This window comes from Scyliorhinus canicula, chromosome 18, assembly GCF_902713615.1.
Source record: "Scyliorhinus canicula chromosome 18, sScyCan1.1, whole genome shotgun sequence".
NCBI lineage: Eukaryota > Metazoa > Chordata > Chondrichthyes > Carcharhiniformes > Scyliorhinidae > Scyliorhinus > Scyliorhinus canicula.
The window spans coordinates 94,837,534-94,860,731 of record NC_052163.1 but is presented as its reverse complement, the minus strand read 5'-3'; the positions used below and the strand labels follow the sequence as shown (position 1 = coordinate 94,860,731).

Genomic DNA, 23,198 nt, shown 5'->3' with positions numbered 1-23,198 from the left:
TGGATTGTTTATACTGTGACACCGGATTGTTTATATTGGGACACTGGATTGTTTATACTGTGACACTGGATTGTTTATATTGGGACACTGGATTGTTTATACTATGACACTGGATTGTTTATATTATGACACTGGATTGTTTATACTGTGACACTGGATTGTTTATATTGTGACACTGGATTGTTTGCACTGTGACACTGGATTGTTTATACTGTGACACTGGATTGTTTATATTGGGACACTGGATTGTTTATACTGTGAAGCTGGATTGTTCATATTGGAACACTGAATTGTTTATACTGTGACACTGGATTGTTTATATTGTGACACTGGATGGTTTGCACTGTGACACTGGATTGTTTATACTGTGACACCGGATTGTTTATATTGGGACACTGGATTGTTTATACTGTGACACTTGATTGTTTATACTTTGACACTGGATTGTTTATATTGGAACACTGGATTGTTTATATTGTGACACTGGATTTTTTATATTGTGACACTGGATTGTTTATACTGTGACACTGGATTGTTTGTACTGTGACACTGGATTATTTATACTGTGACACTGGATTGTTTGTACTGTGACACTAGATTGTTTATATTGTGACATTGGATTGTGTACATTGTGACACTGGATTGTTTATATTGTGACACTGGATTGTTTGTATTGTGACACTGGATTGTTTATATTGTGTCACTGAATTGTTTATATTGTGACACTGGATTGTTTATTTATATTTTGAGACTGGTTTCTGCAGTAGCCAATGTGTGGCTAGGCATGTTATGTTTTAGTTGGTCCGACTTCCAGTCACTGACATTGTGCATGTTCCCGATGACCTTGTCCTGTGTTTAGAAACACAGCACTCTTTGCCCTATACTACTATTGGTTACTGTCTCGTGAAACTTGCTCCTGTTTCGGCGAGGGCACTTCAAAAGTACCTCATTGTCTGTAAAGTGCGTTGAGAGGTCCATTGGTTATGGAAAGTGCTATCCAAATGCAAGACTTTCTTTCCTTATGTAATGAAGTTAATTTCTGGGCCAATTGGATTGTTGGGATTTTAAGTTTTATTTAAGAGTCCCTAGAACAGAGACCATGGCCTCAGTGCTCACCTGCCCCGGGTTTATTTTACCTGCCATCACTTCTGTTAAATCATAGATGCAAATACCTGTGGCTATGAGTGGGGAAATCTCAGCCCATGCTTTTACTTTCAGACTAAACAGGAAGTTAATAGATTTTGTAAAAGGTTGAGTTCCATTGCCCTCACAACAATGCCAGTAGGTTCCTTATTTAGAGAATAGGAACCGGATGGTCTACTCCTGTGCCTATATGTTCTTAGGATGCTTAACACGCTTCTAATATAAAGGGCTTAGATTAGAGTTGCCAATTTCGGTTGGACATATTCCCAGAGGATTCAACACATACCACCAATAATCTCACCCACTCAAATAACTTTTCTCCCCATCTTTGGTATTGCTAATAAATTAAAATGTTCAAAAACCATTCCAACAAGTCTCCCTCCCCCTCCCCAAGGCCTCTGTGGTTCTTTTCTCGGGTTTTGCGCAACTATGCCCAGGATTCATCTTTAAATCCTGGGGACTCCTGGCTAATTCCTGGAGAATTGGCAAAAATCTGTATCCGTTTAGCCTCTGTATCCATTATGCTTGTTCAGTGTCCCAGGCACTGCTTGCAGCAATCCATATTTTGTTCATAGGCCATTTCCTACGTTTTTTTTATTTAAACTTGGATTAAACTTCCGTTATCTGAATATTCCAAATTTCACTTGCTCTCTATTCAAAAAGGACTTTGGGGAAATTTGTTCTTTTTTAAAAGTAAAATGAACGTTGCTAATAAAAAAACATAGTTGGAACTTTGAGATAATCAAAAGGATATGGAGCAATGGTGAATGAATAATAATATAATCTTTATTAGTGTCACAAGTAGGCTTACATCAACACTGCAACAAAGTTACTGTGAAAATCTCCTAGTCACCACACTCCGGTGCCTGTTCAGGTACACTGAGGGAGAATTCAGAATGTCCAATTCACGTAAGAAGCACATCTTTCGGGACTTGTGGGAAGAAACCGGAGCAGCCGAGGAAACCCACCCAGACATGGGGGAATGTATATACTCTGCACAGACAGTGACCCAAGCCGGAATTGACTTGGGTCCCCGGCGCTGTGAAGTAACAATGCTAACCACTGTGCTACCGATGGAGTGAACACACAGATCACACATGATATAATTAGTGGTGGAGCAGGCGGGAGAGGCCGAATGGCCTAGTCCTAGCTCAATGCTCCTAATGTAGACGGTGCTTTACTGCACATCATATGTATGCTAACGTGACCCAGGAATGTTGATTAGACAGAATAGAAAAAAACTAATGAATCATATTTAACTGCTCTGATTCTGAATAGATAATGTTTGACACTGATGCTGGGTACTTGAATGGGAAAGTATTTGATTCCCCAGCACCAACACTCCTGGTTTTATAGAGTACAAGCGCTCAACTTTAGATATATCAGAAGTACTGAAATATGCAAATGAGGTTCAACTGATACATTTTCATTGCAGCAGTGTTCAATAAACTGAACTCTGGCTGATCGGTGACCTGGCAGATTTGAGATGTAATCTTCTGTAATATCATTGACCAATATTCTAAAACATTTTTCACGTGAAATTCAGAAAACATTTATTCATAAGTCAAATGTTAGACCCAATGAGAAAGTACTGTACACAATGTTTGCTTGCTAAAGTTGACAGTTCTTTTCAAATAACTATTTAATAGCATTGTAGACGTTTTGTTTTAAGAAGGTCAAGTTTAAGACAACAAGAAGTGAAAAGACCACATTGATCCTCTCTACATCATTGTGATGAAAAGGGGTTCATTGCACCATCTCCTACTGTTATTCATTGTCTTCCAGGATCAGAGAACTGTGGAACTACTCATCTTCTTTGCATCCTACGTTCTACAAGCTTTACTAACCCAAGCTTGGCATCACCTAACCACTGTTTCTTGTCTTTTCTTCTATCCTTTACAACCTCGGCGGTGTCCTGCACTGTGGGCCTTGCCCCTTCACCTAGGTCCCTCCATAATATTTTTTAAATTGCACATTGTCTACAAGATTCAATAAATCTACATTGGGACAATAATGGAAGACAACATTTTTCTAAAGCTTCATGATGGTGGAAAAGCAGAGAAAGCAATGATGTCTTTATATCCTCCCCTTAGCACTGGAGTGTCACCTTATCCATCAATGATAAAATTGATCCTTTGGCTTGAAACTAAGACCAGTCAGAATTTGTGGTTTGATTGTATCCAAGGTTATGGTGGTAGCCTTTGACATCCAAGCCTTTGTTGTTGTGACTATTGACTCATGATGGATGAAGTTATTTTGAATCTGGAGGCTGCCATCATGTTGCCATGCCAGCCAATAAATTGTTCAGTAACAGTCTGTCCATAGCTGGTAACTTGCATCAGATGGGTTGCCAACTTTTGTCGATGGACTGAATATGCTCCTTGGCTTTCATCCTTAAAGAAGCGATGCTGGAACTTCTCTGGTCTACGTCTTCCAAAGGATATTTGTCCACAAATGTTGTCGCACATTGATAGGGTGGTGGTCCCATGGGCTGCATTGTCTGAGCCATCGGTGGTGGAGAATTTAAGAATGTGTGACCTGAGTAGCTGGTCTGTAAGCCTTGAGGTGCCCCCATGAAGCCAGGTATACTGTGGATAGAGGTTGCATTTGAGATGGGAGATGTCAGCCAAGGGTCCAGTGGGAGGGAGTTGCCCATGGGTCCAACATTGGGAGGCATTGGTGGTCTACCAAAGGACAGCATGGGAGAATCATGCAATTTCATTGTGCTAGCCTCTATCTTCTCTTGTCTCCTCCACTTTGCCCTCCTATTTTGAAACCATACCTGTGATTCAAAGAAAAAACATTTTTGAAGGAATTACTTATGCAGAAGATATAATCCACATTTACACTGCCCTCCATGCACAATTAAATTGTCCACTCTCCTCCACTGAAAGTTTTGATTCATGCTGGGGTACAGTTACCTGGGCACTGGCTTCCCTCACCGGACTGCACCCAATAGCTAATTTCCATAATGGGGGCATAACAGCTGATGTTCAGCCGGTACTGCTGCCTCTGCCCCACAATTCGCACCTCCCTTAAGGAGTCAGTAGATGGTTATTTAAAGTGAAACCGCCAGTTGGTTTTCTGGATTCAATTCATGGAAAGACCAATGAAGGACATATGGACAAAGAGACCAAGGTGGTGAAATATACAAGTCACTGAAAGGGTAAGAGTGGCTAAACACCACAGCAGAACTTTGGATTTTACAAATAGGGGCACAGAGTACAAGTGAAAAGAAGTAATGATGAAGTTGTACATAATATTAGTTAGGCCCCACTTTCAATTATGGGTGTAGTTTTGAGTGCCCCATTATAGAAAGGGCATTAAGACTAAAGTGTGGAGAGGATGATGGAATGGGACATTCTAATTTTGAGAAGGGACCTGAGGCGCTGAAGAGTTTTTATGTAGCTGGTTGGAGAGTTGGTGGCAGTTTTAAATTGTTGACCTCTTGTTGCTAAGAAAGTTAGAAGTGGGGTCAGGCAAAATCTCTTTGCACTGAGGGTTGGAATGTTAAATACTTTGTCACACAAAGTGGCTGAAACAGAGATCATTTCATTTTTTATTGGGAGAAAAAACAAGGTAGGAAAGAAGATTATGGAGAATGAGACTAGTTTGGGTTGCCTTAGCAAAATGTCACACCATGGGCAGAATGGCCCCTGATTTAACTTCAATGGTTCGTTCCTTAACCCAGAAGTGCTGAGGCCAATTGCAGCTCCTCATTCAGTAGCCCAGCTGAGGTTAACATGGCAGAACTTGAACCTGGCAGCATTGGCTCTATTAATTTATCAGAATGCCACAGGCTGCCTCACCCCTGTGCCACTGTTTTGTGCCACTAGAAAAACAATCACTTTTGTACAAGGCAAATTCTCCAAGATGGATTGAACTACCCAGAGCACATACTTCAATAGAATGAATATTTTATGGGTTTAGCTCCACCCAACATATGGCCTCCAGACAGAATATGTTCACTGCAGCATGACAAGAATTTGTGTTATTGGATTTCATTCCAATTTCAAACAGAAAATTGATTGTCCCATTTGAAAATAGAGGTGAGCATTGGGCCCCCATTGTTGGGTCCCCATCATATTGGGCCAGTGCGAGTCCCTGATGTTGACAACAGCTATGGGAAACAGGGAGATTGGCCATTCCTGACGGCGATGAACGGAAATGTTCATCCTTGCCAAAGACAACTTAACATTTAACAGAAAATGCCATCCTTTCATCTGCCCGTGGTTTAGGTCATAATGCCATTAGGCAGGAGAGGAACCGGATTAGGATTTCAAGCAGATACAAGAAGTATTAGAGACAAAATATTCAAACAATGTGGACAGAGAAAAAGCAGAATGCATACTAGTTGAATAGAAACACAGGAAGAGATGATAAATGTAATAATATCAAAGTGGAGGCAAAACGCTAATCTCTGACCGATTGGAGAAGGCCATTCACTTCTGCTTCTAGTACTCAAAGTGGTCCCGGGTACAAATCCCCCGCTCTTCCCCTGAAGGTGCAGACTTCTGCTGGGGTACGTTATTGCTTATTGACCATCCTACAGGTAGTCGCTCAAGGGGCCGTGGTTAATGTGCAAACCCAAACAGCTTTGAAGTTCCCGTCCTCTCTGTGCCCCGGGTCTGTGTGGGGGTCCGGGGACGACCCCCCCCCCCCCCCCCCACTTCTTGGGTCACCTTAACACGGGCTCCAGGCAGAATTTCTGCCCACATTTTGTGTGAGTTGCAGAACGTGGTCTGAGGCCAGTTCTGCATCTGCGGCAGCTCAGAGGGCAGTTAGAGCGCAGGCAATTAGAGGGATTAGCACAAAACTCTCCGATTTCCACCGGTAGTGTCCACTAATCGGCTAATCTGCCAATCAGTTTTCCTTCCATCTTTTCTGTTCAGTCGGCCTCGGCTCCTTTCCCCACTCTCCTCACCTCGCTCAGCTACATTGCCTCTCTGCTAAACGCTGCCATAGGCAGCGCCCAATGTTGAGAATAGCATTTCCTTTACATCTTTCCCAGTAGACCGAATCTATCTAAATAGGAGTGCAGGAGTTGGTGTTGGGAAACAGTGAGCAGACAGCCACATCCCAGAATGAGATAACTCACCATTTGATATATATTCACCATTCACCGCCCTGTTTCCTCTCTCTCTGTTTTCACTGTGTTGTTTCGTTTGCTACTTTCCTCCTTTGTGTAATCGTGTTTTTGTTACTATCTCTCTGTCTCTGTTTTATTTATGTGTGTTCTCGCATTTTGCTTTCTCAGTCTGTTTCTATGATTTTCTCTTATTTTCGTCCAGCTCCATTTCCTCTTTTTTTTAAATCTCTGCATTTCCTATTTACACATATATATTTTCAAGGCTCAGCCTCTCTCTGCCCTAGCTATAATCCTCATTTCACAGAATCCCTACAGTGCAGAAGGAGGCCATTCTGCCCATCGAGTCTCTGCACGGACTCTCTGCAAAAGCACCCGATCCAGGTCCACCCTATCTCCGTAACCTAATCTGCACATCCTGAGCATATTCCAATCCACCAAACCTGCATATCTTTGACTGGGAGAGGAGCATCCGGAGGAAACCCACAAAGACACGGGGAGAAAGTGCAAACTCCACATAGACTGGAATTCAACCCGGGTCCCGGGCTCTGTGAGGCAGCAGTGCTAACCACTGTGCCACCCTGGCGACCCTCAGTGTTCACATATCTCTCTCACTCCAATTTCACTCCACTATCCTCCTTCTGCCATGATAATAATCTCTCATTGTTTACCAGATCGTCACTTATTCCACCACTTTCTCAACCGTGTTCTCCCTGTTGCTCACCACTTTGTTCTTTAAATCGGTTCTGTCTGTTCACCTTGCACCCTCCTTCTGTCCTGGTCCCCTTTCTCTCCCCATCACTACATACTTCGTCGCTTGTATTTTATTTTCTCTACCTATCCCAACATCACTTTTTTCCTTTATTTTCCATAGAACCCCTACAGTGCAGAAGGAGGCCAGTTGGCCCATCGAGTTTGCCCCCAAATCTCCTTGCTCTTTGATTCCCCCACCACCTGGGTCCCTCTCTATTCACTCAGCTTGCCTCTTATTGTGCCTCACCTGGACCCGGACCTCAGGAAGGTTGACCTTCATGGCCAGCTCCTCTCTGCTGTACACATCGGGGTAGTGGGATTTCTCGAAGGCTCTCTCCAGCTCGTGGAGCTGATAGGTGGTGAAGGTAGTCCGGTTCCTCCTGTGCTTCTTCTTGGGTGGCACCTCGTTCATTGTCTGCTCGCCCTTCTCCTCGCTCTCTGTGCCGCTGGTGAGCTCACTGAGGTCCTCCCCGCATTTGTTCAAAAGAACCCTGGAGTCTGAGGGAGGGCGAACAATTAAACAAACTTCCCATTAAACTGACAGAAAACATCTCCCAAAGTTTGGAAACTGAACCTTCCTCAGCAAGGAGCGGTAGGTGATCCTCCCTGTTGGGGTCAAATCGCATATCCACCCCCCCCAACCCCTCAGTGCTGAGTTGCAAGTGATAAATAATGATGGTTTTCTAATCTTTAACACGAAGCAACTCCTTACATGTTTAGCACATTTACCAGAAGTTTAGTTAGAATCATTCAGTATAAAACTTCTCACATTTCACACTGCAGTGTTTGTGTTTAATTTCAAATATTTTGTTGTCGTTCGCTAGGACCAGATACTCGCAACTCAACATTGTGTTTTGACGGTCGAAGTTTTTGATTCTTGCACTCCAGACGCAAGAGGAGCAATGTAAACAACCTTCCACTGATATTCATGCTAAGTGATCTGATGAGTGCAAGACCTAAAGCTTTGATGCATCTTTTTTTCTCCCCAGCAATACCCCAAAGTTCCGCACTACCAAAGAACTATTGAAACTATGTGAGTCCAAACTTTCTCTCCATTCGCTGCACACCTCGCCTGGCTTCTCCCAGTTAAAATTGTGTTGGATGTCCAGGGATTCAGGAGTTTCAAATGGGACTTTGTTTTAGGGCATGGGGTGACTCTGAGTGGCAAAGCAGAGCAACTCCACAAAACCTTGAATTCTTTATCTCATGTACAGGGTATTGGTGAGGCCACACCTCGAGTATTGTGTACTGTTTTTGTCTCCTCGCTGGGGAGGGATATAACTTTTATTTTAATAATCGTTATTGTCACAAGTAGGCTTACATTGACAATACTATGAAATTACTGTGAAAAGCCCCCAGTTGCCACATTCCGGCGCCTATTTGTGTACACGGGGGGAGAATTCAGAATGTCCAATTCACCTAACAGTAGGTCTTTCAGGACTTGTGGGAGGAAACCGGAGCAGCGGGAGGAAACCCGCACAGACACAGGGAGAACGTTCAGATTCCGCAAGGACAGTGACCCAAGCTTGGAATCGAACCTAGGACCCTGGAGCTGTCAAACAACAGTGCTAACCACTGTGCTAATTTACATTGGAAACGTTTCAGAGAAGGTTCACTAGGCTGCGATATAGGGGGTTGTCTGACGAGGAATGGTTGAGCAGTTTTTCCTCAGAGCATCATTAGTCCTCGAAATTCCCTTCCCCAGAGATCAGTGAAATTGGGCCATTGAATATTTGCGAGGCTCCAGTTAGACAGATTTGGGATTGACTGACGGTGTCCAGGGTTATGGGAACAGGCAGGAAAGAGGGGTGAAGATCACAATCCGATGAGCCATGATCTTATCCAAGGGTGGAGCAGGTTCGATGGGCCGAATGGTCTATTCCTATTTCTTGTGCTCTCCGGGTCTCCAGTACCCTGACACCAACCGGCTCAAGAGGGATGTTGCGAAGGTGGAGATCTTCTTAATCGGCCTCTTGACAGGGAAGCAACTCCCTGGCCGTGAAAGGCAATGTTTCCGAGATTTGAGTTAAAATGCCGGTGAAGACCGGAACGAATTAATTCGATGGAGCAGGAGGGGAAAAAAAGAGAGAACACCTCCCCCCAAAGAATGATAAAGAGCAAATAACAACGCAAAACGAAATGAACAAAATATTTCTAAATGTCAATTTCTAGGCGTTCAGAACAAACTAGTGCGATTGAATTAATTTCAGCTAAACTCTTAATAAAATCAAGTTTTGATAATGAAGTTGGAGCTCGGAAAACGTTTTGTGGTGTGTGTGTGGGGGGGGGGGGGGAGTCCATTCATTAACCAATTACAAAATAATATGTCCTGTGTACATTTGAATGTATGATATGGAGATGCCAGCGTTGGACTGAGGTGAGTACAGTAAGAAGTCTTACAACACCAGGTTAAAGTCCAACAGGTTTGTTTCAAACACTAGCTTTCGGAGCACTGCTCCTTCCTCAGGTGAATGAAGAGGTATGTTCCAGAAACATATATATAGACAAAGTCAAAGATGCTAGACAATGCTTAGAATGCGAGCATTTGCAGGTAATTAAATCTTTACAGATGCAGAGATAGGAGATTTGAATGTAGGTAGATGATTCAGTGAGGGCTATTTATACTTCTCTCCAAATGTGATCACCCAGTTTAAAAAGGGGCAAAACAAAAATCCCCAAATCCCCCAACAAGTGTAAAAACAAACAGCTCCACTCGCTCGGTTTACACAAAACCAGGAAATCAAGAAGCCATTTGGCCATCGATCTGGGATCCGACGCTGAGGTATTCTGAACGGAATGGGCTGCATTCTGGAAAACGAGATCGCCCCTACTTCTCCTTTCTGTGTGTCCCACACTTACAGCTCCGTCATTTGGAAGGAATTGTTTCCAAGTCCGACATACGTGGACTGTTACTCGTGGAAGGAAGACGAAAAATCAACAGATCCTCGACAGGAACGTTTAAAGTGGAGAGTCCAGCACATCCCGTGAAATAATCCCGGAAAAGGGGGGGGGGTTTACAGATGAAGCAGGTTACCAAAAGCAGGGCTCTGTCTGTCGAGGGGGGCGGGAGGGGAGGGGGGGGGGGGGGTAGAAGAGCTCTTCATCGAGATTTGCTTTGGTTTTGATAAGGTCCCCGCAATGACTGCGATTCCATTTTAATAATATGTTACTCAAAAGTATTACTGATTTCTCATCAGAGTTCCGACCGCCTGTTTTTCTGAGGCGTAAATTGGCAGGAATCTGACGGACTCCCTCTGACAGCAATCCATGAATTAGGAGAGCGCTTCCCTCCCTGAGAAACTATTCCAGAATCCCGCCAATTTCAAGGGAACTGGATGCAAAAAAAAGACACCCCTTTGGTCTGTTAAAAAAAATCAGAATTAAATGCCACACTTTTATAGTGCAGTTTCAAAATTGGATTAATGTACTCATTTGAATTGAGAATTAAATGGATTGAGGTATCGTTAATTTACATTATATTTAAATTACTATTATGTACTATAATGTTTCTCGCTCCCTGACTTAAATGAAATCTCGAAGTAAAGATGTGATATCAAGTGTTTAGATACATAATGGGGCAAATGGGACCAGATATAGAACTATTGGAAATGTGTCTGTATTTAAACTATCCGTGGCAGGGACAGTATTCAGCACTGATACAATTTCTTAGTTGTATATATACCCTTTAGATTGTGGATTCTATTCTTTATTTTGTCGATTTATATCCCCTTAACTTCCAAAGTGATTTTGTACAGCTGATTAATTTTGGATGGCGATAAAGCTTGAGATGTTTATTTATTAGTTTGTTTAGTTTGCACCCTTCCACCACATCAACAACCAAAAAACGACGGCTTCAAAGTTTAAGGGGAAAGTTGTTAAAAGCGTAGCTTTTCGCTCGGTGGCGATCTTACCGTCAAAGGTGTGTGGCCGGTCTGTCACCTCCCGGAGCCCCAGGCCGGGGATGTGGTGGTGGTGGTAGCAGTCAGTCTGGTGGGACTCCCCCCGCTCTGGCAGGGATTTGGGAGTGAGGGGCGAGGAGCCGAGCAGGGATTGATCCTTCGCAAATCCCAGGATCACGTCGATGCTGTGAACTCGCGAACAGGCGCCTGGGCTCTTAACCATTTCGTGGAAGTTGCCCGGGGAGAGGCAGCCCTCGTCCACCTGGCCGTTCATTTCGGGCTCGAAGGAGGCATCGGTGCGGCCTTCACAAACACACCCCACAAACACAAACAAAAGAGGAAATCAACACTTGCCTCACAATTCCGTTCAGGAAATCTAATATACTTTAAAAAAAAATAACGAGCACAGAACCTCGACCTTCCAAAGTTGTAAAGATGCATTATTGCTTCAAACAGCAAACAGCTGTGCACCATATTTATAAATAAATATTACATCAATAATGTTGTGATCATAACCAAAACCACAATGCAATTACAAAAAACTAATTGCAAAACATATGCACAAACCCTGACATTAAAGTGTTGACAGTTCCCAGCCGCTCCAGTTTGGAAACTTGCAAATGTTAACATGCTTGTTTTTTTCTCTCTCCCTAGTGACAAATACTAGCAGGGCTGGGAGGGCAATCTCGCCAGCGACCAATGAGGTCCTGAAAAATGGGAAATGGCTAGCGCATATGAAATGAAAACACAAACCTGGAGAACGCCACAGTTCTGCAGAAGTCCCGGGGAAATCTTCCCTCTCTACACTCAGTTATCGCTCGCAGTGCCTTCCCTTCCCCAACACCACTCTCAGCCTGCAGTCCCTCAATCTTTTAAGCTTTCCAGATGTCGGTGGACGGGGTGGGTTGGGGGGGGGGGGGGGAGAAGATGGGGGAGGGGGTGGAGGAATAAATCCCCGGGGATTAGCGGAGCTGATTATGAAGAGAGACATCCTCATGTTAGTGATTGGCACGAGGGGTTTGGGTTAAATGCGGTAATTGCTGCAAATACCTCGCCCCAAGTTGTAACTCCAGAGAAGGAGGAGGAGGGGGGGTGGGGGGGGGGGGGGTCTCTCTTAATGAACTGTCAGAGGAAATCTTCACTTTGTAAACTGGTGCCTTGGGTGCGAATCAAATCTTGAGAGTACACGTTTACATTTGGATCATTTGAGCGCGGAGAAGTTCCTCTCCAACCTTCACATCTCCATGCCAGGCTCAAGTTCGGTCATAAACATCTGATTCGGGGCTCCCGTCCTAATGAAATCACTGCAAGTTAAGCAAGAGGCAGCCGAATAAAACGTTTAAACTGCGCGTTGGAAAGAGCGGGCCAATCTGCGTTTCCGTGCACCTTTTTTGTATTAGGTATCAGGATCTTTTATTTACAAAAATCTGGGTGCTCTAAGTCTGGCAACGAATGCTGCAGATACCAAACCAGCCCAGTCAGTACCTGTAAAAAAGAAAGGTAGCTGAACCTTTCCTCGTCTCCCCGTTTCCAGGACTTCGCCACAACCTGTTTTCACGTAACGGTGACCTCCTTGACCAACTTGTGCAAGAATTCGGACACTGGCAGACAACGCGCCAATTCCACTCCCTTTTTACAGAATGCAACAGGTAACTCAGATCCCAAATACCTCATCCCATGGATCACGGGATTTAATTTAACCATTTTGTTTTGATTTGGGGGTAAATATTAACTTTCATCAACAGCAACAGTGGCGATTTGGGAAGGTATTTAAACTGACCCCGATCCTGCTGGTGAATGTTTATAATCTTTTGCTTTTAGCTGAGATTTGATGCAATCTGATATTTGTCCAGGTGTCTCTCTTGGACAGAAATGCGTTTGGGAAACGTGGGTGAACTGACAAGAGGGAAGAGCAGCAAGATCGAAAACGGATAAAGGAACTGGGACAACGACCAACCATCGCGGACAGTGGGAAACAGAACAGGAGACGGTCTTCACAGAAATTCCTCATTCAGAGAGACTTGTTAAAAAAAAAAGTGAATCCATATTTACCTTTGTATAATTTAATGAGGTAAAATCACATTGACTAATCCAGCCATTCATCGAAAGCTATTGCAGTGAGAAAATCAAGACAGCGCCAAAATCGTTGGAGCAATCCCAGCATAGCCGGCGCCCACCCACACACCAACTCACTGTACAAAATAACCTCATCCTCTTAAGAAAATCCATCCCTCTCTGTGGATACCAACACATTGGATAAATCACCCCCTCCCCTGAGATAATAATAATAATAACAATCACTTATTTTCACAAGTAGGCTTCAATGAAGTTACTGTGAAAAGCCCCTAGTCGCCACATTCCGGCACCTGTTCGGGGAGCTTGTACGGGAATTCAACCCACGCTGCTGGCATTGTTCTGCATTACCAGCCAGCTGTTTAGCCCACTGTACCAACTTTATGAAGAAAATAGGTCCTTTCCCTTAGATATTGTATAAAATAATCCCCTCACATTGGATAAAATCAACACCTCCCCTTACATACCAATTCACTGGATAAAATAACCCATCCCCTTACTTACAAAAAAATTGCAAAAAAAAACCCACTCTCCGATTCCAACACACTCGATAAAATAACGCCCTCCACTTAGATACCAGCACAGTTGAAAAAAATATTGCCTTCCACACTATGAAAGATTCCTATTCCCTCAGGTACCACCACAATAAGGATGCTGATTTAGATCAGTGGGATAGACAGTTTGTTTGTAATGCAGAACAAGGCCAGCAGTGTGGGTTCAATTCCCATAGCAGCTTACCCGAACAGGCGGTGGAATGTGGAGACTAGGGGCTTTTAACACTAACTTCTCACTGTGACAAAAAAGATTATTATTATTGTATAAAACAACAGCCTCCCGTTAGATACCAACTCACTGCATAAAATATCCTTCACCCATAGATACCAACTCACTGTGTAAAATAACCACCGCCCCTTAAATACTAACTCACTGTATAAAATATCCTTCTCCCCATAGATACCAACTCACTGTATAAAATAACCCCTTCCCCTTAGATATTGATTCACTGTATAAAATATCCCCCTCACCTTAGATATCGATTCACTGTACAAAATAACCTGTCCCCTTAGATACCACCACAATGTATAAAATATCCCCCTCCCCTTAGATAACAACTCACTGTATAAAATATCCCCCTCCCCTTAGATACCAACTGACTGTATAAAATACCTCCTCCCCTTAGATACCTACCCACTGTATAAAATATCCCCTCCCCTTAGATACCTACCCACTGTATAAAATATCCCCCTCCCCTTAGATACCTACCCACTGTATAAAATATCCCCCTACCCTTAGATACCAACTGACTGTATAAAATACCTCCTCCCCTTAGATACCAACTCACTGTAGAAAATAATCCCTCCCCTTAGATACCAACTCACTGTACAAAATATCCCCCTCCTGTTAGATACCAACTGACTATAAAATGCCTCCTCCAGTTAGATACCAACACACCATAGAAAATAACCCCACCCTTCGATACCAACTCACTTATAAAATATCTCTTCCCCACAGATACCAACTGACTGTATAAAATAACCCCCTCACCTTAGATAACAACACATTGTATAAAATATCCCACTCCCCTTAGATACCAACTCACTGCATAAAATATACCCCTCCCCTTAGATACCAACTCAGTGTATAAAATAACCCCTCCCCTTAGATACCAACTCAGTGTATAAAATAACCCCTCCCCTTAGATACCAACTAACTGAATAAAATAACCACTCCCTTTAGATACCTACACACTGTATAAAATATCCCCCTCCCCTTAGATACCAACTCACTGCATAAAATATACCTCTCCCCTTAGATACCAACTCACTGTATAAAATAACCCCTCCCCTTAGATACCTACACACTGTATAAAATATCCCCCTCCCCTTAGATACCTACACACTGTATAAAATATCCCCCTCCCCTAAGATAGAAACTCACTGTACAAAATATACTCTCCCCATAGATACAAGCTCACTGTATAAAATAACCCCCTCCCCTTAGATACCTACACACTGTATAAAATATCCCCCTCCCCTTAGATAACAACTCACTGTATAAAATATCCCCCTCCCCTTAGATACCAACTGACTGTATAAAATACCTCCTCCCTTTAGATACCCACCCACTGTATAAAATATCCCCCTCCCCTTAGATGCAAACTGACCATAAAATACCTCCTCCCCTTAGATACCAACTCACCATAGAAAATAACCCCTCCCCTTCGATACCAACTCACTTATAAAATATCTCTTCCCCACAGATACCAACTGATAACAGATTGTATAAAATATCCCCCTCCCCTTAGATATTGATTCACTGTATAAAATATCCCCCGCCCCTTAGATATCGATTCACTGTATAAAATAACCTGTCCCCTTAGATACTACCACATTGTATAAAATAACCCCCTCCCCTTAGATAACAACACATTGTATAAAATAACCCCCTCCCCTTAGATAACAACACATTGTATAAAATAACCCCATCCCCTTAGATACCAACTCACTGCATAAAATGAACCACTCCCCTTAAATACCAACACATTGTATAAAATATCCCCATCCCCTTAGATACCAACTCACTGTATAAAATATCCCCTCACCTAGATACCAACTCACTGTATAAAATATCCCCCTCCCCTTAGATACCAACTCACTGTATAAAATAACCCCCTCCCCTTAGATACCAACTCACTGTATAAAATAACCCCTCCCCTTAGATACCAACTCACTGTATAAAATAACCCCTCCCCTTAGATACCAACTCACTGTATAAAATAACCCCTCCCCTTAGATACCAACTCACTGTATAAAATAATCCCTCCCCTAGATACCAACTCACGGTATAAAATATCCCCCTCCCCTTAGATATCGATTCACTGTATAAAATAACCTGTCCCCTTAGATACCACCACATTGTATAAAATATCCCCCTCTCCTTAGATACCAACTCACTGTATAAAATACCTCCTCCCCTTAGATACCAACTCACTGTATAAAATACCTCCTCCCCTTAGATACCAACTCACTGTATAAAATATCCCCTCCCCTTAGATACCAACTGACTATAAAATACCTCCTCCCCTTAGATACAAACTGACTATAAAATACCTCCTCCCCTTAGATACCAACTCACCATAGAAAATAACCCCTCCCCTTCGATACCAACTCACTTATAAAATATCTCTTCCCCACAGATACCAACTGACAGCAGATTGTATAAAATATCCCCCTCCCCTTAGATATCGATTCACTGTATAAAATAACCTGTCCCCTTAGATACTAACTCACTGTATAATATATCCCCCTCCCCTTAGATACAAGCTCACTGTATAAAATAACCCCTCCCCTTAGATACCTACACACTGTATAAAATATCCCCCTCCCCTAAGATAGCAACTCACTGTACAAAATATACTCTCCCCGTGGATGCCAACTCACTGTATAAAATATCTTTCTTGCCGTAGATACAAGCTCACTGTATAAAATATCCCCTCCCCTTAGATACCTACACACTGTATAAAATATCCCCCTCCCTTAAGATAGCAACTCACTGTACAAAATATACTCTCCCTGTGGATACCAACTCACTGTATAAAATATCTTTCTTGCCGTAGATACAAGCTCACTGTATAAAATATCCCCTCCCCTTAGATACCTACACACTGTATAAAATATCCCCCTCCCTTAAGATAGCAACTCACTGTACAAAATATACTCTCCCCGTGTATGCCAACTCACTGTATAAAAATCTTTCTCCCCGTAGATACAAGCTCACTGTATAAAATAACACCTGCCCCTTAGATACCTACACACTGTATAAAATAACCCCCTCCCCTTAGATAACAACACATTGTATAAAATATCCCCCTCCCCTTAGATATCGATTCACTGTACAAAATAACCTGTCCCCTTAGATACAAACTCACTGTATAAAATAATATCCTCCCTGTGGATACCAACATACTGTATAAAGTATTGCCCCCCCCCCCTTTGATATCAACTCGCTGTATAAAATAACCCCTTCCACTTAGATACCAACAGACTATAAAATATCCCGTCCCCGTTAGATACCAACACACTGTATAAAATATCCCCCTCCCCATAGATACCAATTCACTGTAGAAAATATCCCCCTCCATTTAGATACCAACTCACTGTATAAAATATCCCCGCACTTTAGATACCAACTCACTGTATAAAATATCCCCCTCCCCCTTAGATACCAACTCACTGTGTAAAATATCCCCTTCCCCTTAGATACCAACTCACTGTATATAAAATATCCCTGCCCTTTAGATACAAACCCACTGTATAAAATAACCCTCTCCACTTAGATACTAACACACTGTATAAAGTATCCCCCTACCTGTGGATACCAACTCACTGTATAAAATTTATCCCTTCCCGTTAGATACCAACTCACTGTATAAAATATCCCCTTCCGCATAGATACCAACTAACTGTATGAAATAACCCCCCCCCCATACCTACTCACTGTATCAAATATCCCCCTCCCCTTAGATACCAACTCACTGTATAAAATACCTCCTCCCCTTAGATCACAACTCACTGTGTAAAATAACTCCTCCCCATAGATACCAACTCACTGTATAAAACATCCCCTTCCCCTTAGATACCAACTCACTGTATAAAATAACCCCTCCTCTTAGATACCAACTCACTGTATGAAATATCCCCTCCCCTTAGATCACAACTCACTGTATAAAACATCCCCCTCCCCTTAGATACCAACTCACTGTATAAAATAACTCCCTTCCCTTAGATACCTGCTCACTGTATAAAATAACCATTCCCCTTGGATACCAACACACTGTGTAAAACAACTCCCTCCCCGTAGATACCAACACTTCGGGTGAATCCAAATACTTTCATCCAACATTGTCAACATTTATTAATCAATTTTTCCGCGCACTTTAGGATGGTTTATTACAGGCTGACAAAATCGGAATAATCTTAAAGTGATAAATGTTCATGTTGGAAATAATTCGCCATGCACTAAGCAGCGGCGGGACGGTTCTGTGTTGTTAATTACTCGCTGTTTTCCCGGCACTGGAACTGACGAAGCATTGAACAAGTTTCGCTTTCCAAACCTGCGACCTCCGGAGGCAGCACCTTCCAAACTCGGGACCACTTCCATCTGGAAAGACACGATCTGCAGATACCTGGGACTCCCAACACCTGGAAATTCCCCTCCCAAATCACTCACCTTCCTGAGTTGGGAATATTTATCGCCGTTTCTTCACTGTGGCTGGGTCAAAATCCTGGAATTCCTTCCCTAACAGCACAGTGTGTATACCTACAGCTCCGGGACTGCAGTGGTTCAAGAAGGCAATTCACCACCACCTTCTGAAGGGCAACTAGGGATGGGCAATAAATGCTGCCCTAACCAGCGACGCCCACATCCCACAAATTAAAAAATAAAACAGCCAATCCAACAAATTAGGAACACATTTTGCAAATTAATCTGCCATTTTCTGACCTAGATATTCAGGATAAAATCTCCTTTCCCAGATTTGGACAATCGCCTCCTGGACATTACAGCTCAACCGATCCGTGGGGGCAGGTGGTATATTGTACATGAAATAATAAAATGATAGATCCTGAATCATTGGCTCTCGATGCATGATATTGGTTCTATTATTGTATTATGCTACTGTATTTAAAAGCCTCTCAGAAATAATAGTGACTTTGTTGTGATTACAAAGTCGTGCTTGCAATTAATGCGCAGGAGAATTTAATAAGCGATTAAGTGAATAATAAAGTCTTTAGTTCCAACACAAGGCGTTTTGCCTTGTAATTGGCCCCAGTTGCAGTGCTGGTAATATGTTGGAATGGGGAACAATGTGTGGGAAAGGGAGCGTCAGTAAAGGAAGTTAAATGATTGTGAAGTTTCTGAAGGTGGTTAGAATATGATGAACTGTGTGTAAATGCAGTAGGTTTAAACAAAAAATATGAAATAGGTCAGATGGATGGACGCGGTCTTTTTAAAACAATTGTAGTGGAGACAATGAGGGCTGCCGCGGTCTGTGGACGCTCCAACTCTAATCCCCTCATTACTGAGAACGGATAGAAGGCGCGCATGTTGTGAATCTGCTATTTTTTTTGTTAGAGAGAGCTACAGTTCAGAACTTCAATGTCTCTCCACATGACAAGAATTTCCGTCTCTAAGAGCGAAAGTTAGTATAAATAAGCCCACCAAACAGCGCCTCCGCTCAAGGGACAGTATCTGAGAGAGATCAAACTGAATTGATTGGAATTTGTGTAGAATTCGATTCGCTATTTAAATACATTAGAAAGAGATTAATATCAAATGTTCTGTTCGTACATGCCCCGTCCGTTCCAGTGCCGGGAAAACAGCGAGTAATTAACAACACAGAGCCGTCCCGCCGCTGTTTCTGCATGGCGAACATTTATCACTTTAATTTTCTATCTTGCCCCACGTCCCAAGCGGTAATGTTTATTCTGATTTTGTCAGCGTGCAATAAACAATCCTAAGGTCCGCGGAAAACTTGATAAATAAATTTTGATAACGCTGGATGAAAGTATTTGGATTCACCCGAAGTGTTGGTATCTACGGGAAGGGAGTTATTTTATACAATGAGCTGGTATCTCGGGGGAGGGGGATATTTCATAGTGAGTTGGTATCTAAGGGGAGGGGGATATTTTATACAGTGAGTTGGTATCTAAGGGGAGGGGGTATTTTATACAGTTAGTTGGAATCTAAGGGGAAGGGTTATTTTATACAGTGAGTTGGTATCTAAGGGGAGGGGGATATTTTTTACAGTGAGTTGGTATCTAAGGGGAAAGGTTATTTTATACAGTGAGTTGGTATCTAAGGGGAAGGAGTTATTTTATACAGTATCGTTATCTAAGGGGAAAGGTTCGTAATTTGTAGGAGCGCATTCCTAATCAGCATTCTGAATCAATTGCATTCTTTCCCATCACTTTTGTTAATGGGTTTGCTGATCAAGTTTATGTAGATGCAGTACAATCAAATAGTATTTTCATGGCCTTGAATATTTGGGAGGAATGTGACAAACTGGATAATTGGCCTGCATTTCATCAACCATCATGTATGTGTCTGTGATGTGTGTTTGTGTGTATTTTGTGTGTGTCTTTTTGATGTGTGTTTGTGAATGTGTATATGTGTCTGGGTGTGTGTATATGTGTCTGGGTATGTGTCTATGTGCGTGAGTCTGTGCCTGTGTTTTTGTGTATATTTCTAAGTCCATGCGTGTGTCTGTGTCTATATGTATGTGCATCTGTCCATGCCTGTCTGTGTGTATCTGTATGTGTATATCTGTGTGGGCCGGTCACTGTGTGTATCTGTATGTGTATATCTGTGTGGGCCGGTCACTGTGTGTATCTGTATGTGTATATCTGTGTGGGCCGGTCACTGTGTGTATCTGTATGTGTATATCTGTGTGGGCCGGTCACTGTGTGTGTGTGTTTGGATGTGGTGTGTTATTGTAACTTGTGTTTACCTGGTACGAGGGCCGAGACAATCTGTTGTCCCTATTCACAAACACTTGCCTCTTTACCACTCTGAGAATGAAGCCACAAGGAGTTTGCTGTTTTTACAAGTTAAAGGAGATCTTTCTGATGTTCAGCCTTTGGTATATGTCAGATCTCAACTGATCTGCGCCTCTGCATTTATAAAAGGAATCCTAAATATCCCCACTGTTTGACTTGCCTGGGTTACTTGAAGCTCAGAATAAGCCTCAAAATTCTGGAAAAGCCAGAAATTCCAGGTGAATACGGTCTCACGATTAAAAAGAGGAAATGAAGGTTTGCATTGATATGGCGCCGTCCTTGTAAAAGCATTTGGAAACACCTGAAGTACTTTTTGTTTTGAAGTGTAGCAAGTATTGTGAGGTAGGGAACCCAGCAGCCAATTTACATCCAGTGAACTCCCACACACAGCCAGCAGGTAAAAGATTGGCTTCTATTAGCAGTGGCCAGGTTACTGTGGGCAACGGTCCTGCCCACCTTCAATAATAGAGCGGTGGGATTTTCATTGAACTTTCGCCTGAGAAGGGCGGATGGTGCTTGATTTAAAGTTTCAAATGAAAGATGCCAACCTGCCTGTGTGGCAATGGAGATTCCGCCTGAGGGCAAAGGGGGCGGGTGGTCGATGGGCCTGAGAACCAGGAAATAAAAAGTACAAGATGAGAGTTGGGGTAAGTCGATTTTGATTTGGGGCTCTTGTGTAGAGTGGAATAGCCAATGGACACCTCGTTCGTCATTTCTCCTGATTTAGTTTTGTTCCTTCCACTGAGGTGAGAACGAGTGAAGAGGAGTTAAACCACCTGATGGTTCGCTGTCCCCAGTTGAACAATGTCCACCATCCCGCCAAGTTATCATTATCCTGGTGTCAGACAATTTAACAGCGGTGACGAAGAAAGGCGGAAGGGTAAACGGGGGCAGGCTTTTTGAAGCTTAGCGGAGGCAAAGGCGGGAAGTTCTGAGGAGCACTGACCCAAGTTCAAAAACCAGGGGTCATAGATTTAAGCTTCAAGCTAAGTGGCAGGAGGATTAGAAAGGACATGAGGGGGAACTTCTTTACACAGAGGGTGGCTGGAACTCGCTGCCTGAGTTGGTAGCGCAGAGACCCCAAACCCTTGTTTGTAAAAGTGCCTGTACCTGCACCTTCAGTCTGCAGCGCTATGGGCTGGGGGCAGGGAGATGGGATTAGAAAGGCCACCTGGGTGTATATGGGTTGGCATGGACAAGATGGGCCGCATGCACCCCCCCCCCCCCCCCCCCCATTTCTGTGCTGTATCATTTCTATGGTTGTACGGTTCGAAGTATTGTTGAGAAAATGGAGATTGTGACAAGACCAGGGGTCAAGGTTAGAGGTCAGTGGGTTCAACCAGCGGATGAGAATCCCCTTAATGAAGTTCAACTCCAACAGTTTCCAAATCTTTAACATGACAAGTAACAACATGTCAGGAATGCTTAAAGGATTGTATTTATTGAGAGGGCACAACTCCGGAACAGCGGTTACAGGAAGGAATTCAAAGCATATTTTATAAATACTGTCGATAGGATAGAAAAGTGTTTCATCATTCAACTTTATTTTGTTTCGGGTTCCTTCTGCCCCCCCCCCCCCCCCCCCCCCAGTGCAGGAAGGATGGGGTCACAATCCCATTGGGCCATTCCTGAACCCTGATTCCAACATAAAGACCCTCCCCCTGTAACCCCCCCACCCCCCGTGTTAAAGTGGACAATGTTGTCCAGTTAGAACCATAAACAGGACACATCCAATGTTGTTTCGGGAAGGAGTTCAGAGGTTATAGAGCTTGACCAGTGACTATTGTGGGATTGAACTAAATACATGTACACAAGACATTAGACACTTCGGTCCAAGCCACGATGGGCTTTCTCCATCCAGCCTGCCACTAGACTAGTCCCGGGTCTCTCTTCACAACATCATATTGGCTGCAATGCACATGAAACATCATGTAGTGTTTGCCCAGTCCCACATTAACCCTCTCCACCCAGAACAGCACAACGTTAATGTGAACAAGGTTTTTGTTTGTCCCTCTAGATTAATTCTGGCAGATTTGGCCCAATTCCCAGGATGCTGAGGCCAATTGTAGCGCGCCCCCATCCACCCCCCATTACTAACTATGGAACTGGAGGCGCGGTGATGGCGTGGGGGAGGGGCATTTGGGGGGGGGGGGGGGGGTCGGAGACCTGTTCGGTTTTGCGTCCTCACTGCGGTCTTTGCCCAGTGAGATTATCTGGGCCAATAATTTGCCATCACCAGGCCCGCTCACAAACTGGCCATTTGGCCCCTTTTCAGGCAGGACATTCCATATCATTCGATTTTATGCTTCAATAATTAAAATATGCCTCTGACGGAGTGAGGTGACAGGGAGGAGACAGACAGGCGAAGGTCATCACTATCTGATAGTCCCTGCTGGAGAGCCCAAGTATGTATATTTCCATCCAGTGCCTGTGGACCTTGGCTGAGAACTGCGATGCTCCTGTGGTCGAATAGTCGCCAAACGCTTACCCTCTCGTGGATCAACATTGCGAGCGCCGGGGGGGGGGGGGGGGGGGGGTGGAGTGGGAGGATTTGGGCCTTTTCAGTTGAGTCTGGTGCCCAGTGAGGGCTGGATTTAGGTATTGATAGTCAATGCTTGGTAAACTCGAGAGTGCTTGGAAAGAAACGCTGCAGGAATGGCAGCGCACGCTGCCTAACCTCCTTAACTC

At 43.4% G+C, this 23,198-nt stretch overlaps 1 protein-coding gene and 1 long non-coding RNA gene across 4 annotated transcripts; one reads left to right on the top strand and one right to left on the bottom strand.

Annotated features, from left to right (window-relative positions):
• Positions 1-2,670: 2,670 nt before the first annotated feature.
• On the bottom strand, positions 2,671-18,616 carry rx1 (retinal homeobox gene 1). Of its 3 annotated transcripts, none has more exons than XM_038777267.1 (4): positions 18,457-18,616; positions 10,894-11,184; positions 7,230-7,480; positions 2,671-3,925 (listed from the first exon to the last, which is right to left on the bottom strand). In XM_038777267.1, exons 1-4 carry the CDS (start codon positions 18,599-18,601, stop codon positions 3,482-3,484), a joined length of 1,131 nt encoding a protein of 376 aa, XP_038633195.1. In that variant the 5' UTR covers positions 18,602-18,616; the 3' UTR covers positions 2,671-3,481. The 3 variants fall into 3 exon arrangements, with proteins under 3 accessions (XP_038633195.1, XP_038633197.1, XP_038633196.1); XM_038777269.1 differs by lacking the exon at positions 18,457-18,616 and adding an exon at positions 18,184-18,313; XM_038777268.1 differs by lacking the exon at positions 18,457-18,616 and adding an exon at positions 11,635-11,790.
• LOC119953235 lies at positions 11,999-18,752 on the top strand. The gene is made up of 2 exons (XR_005457975.1): positions 11,999-12,530; positions 12,735-18,752. It is a non-coding gene; the product is annotated as an uncharacterized LOC119953235 (long non-coding RNA).
• Positions 18,753-23,198: the final 4,446 nt, after the last annotated feature.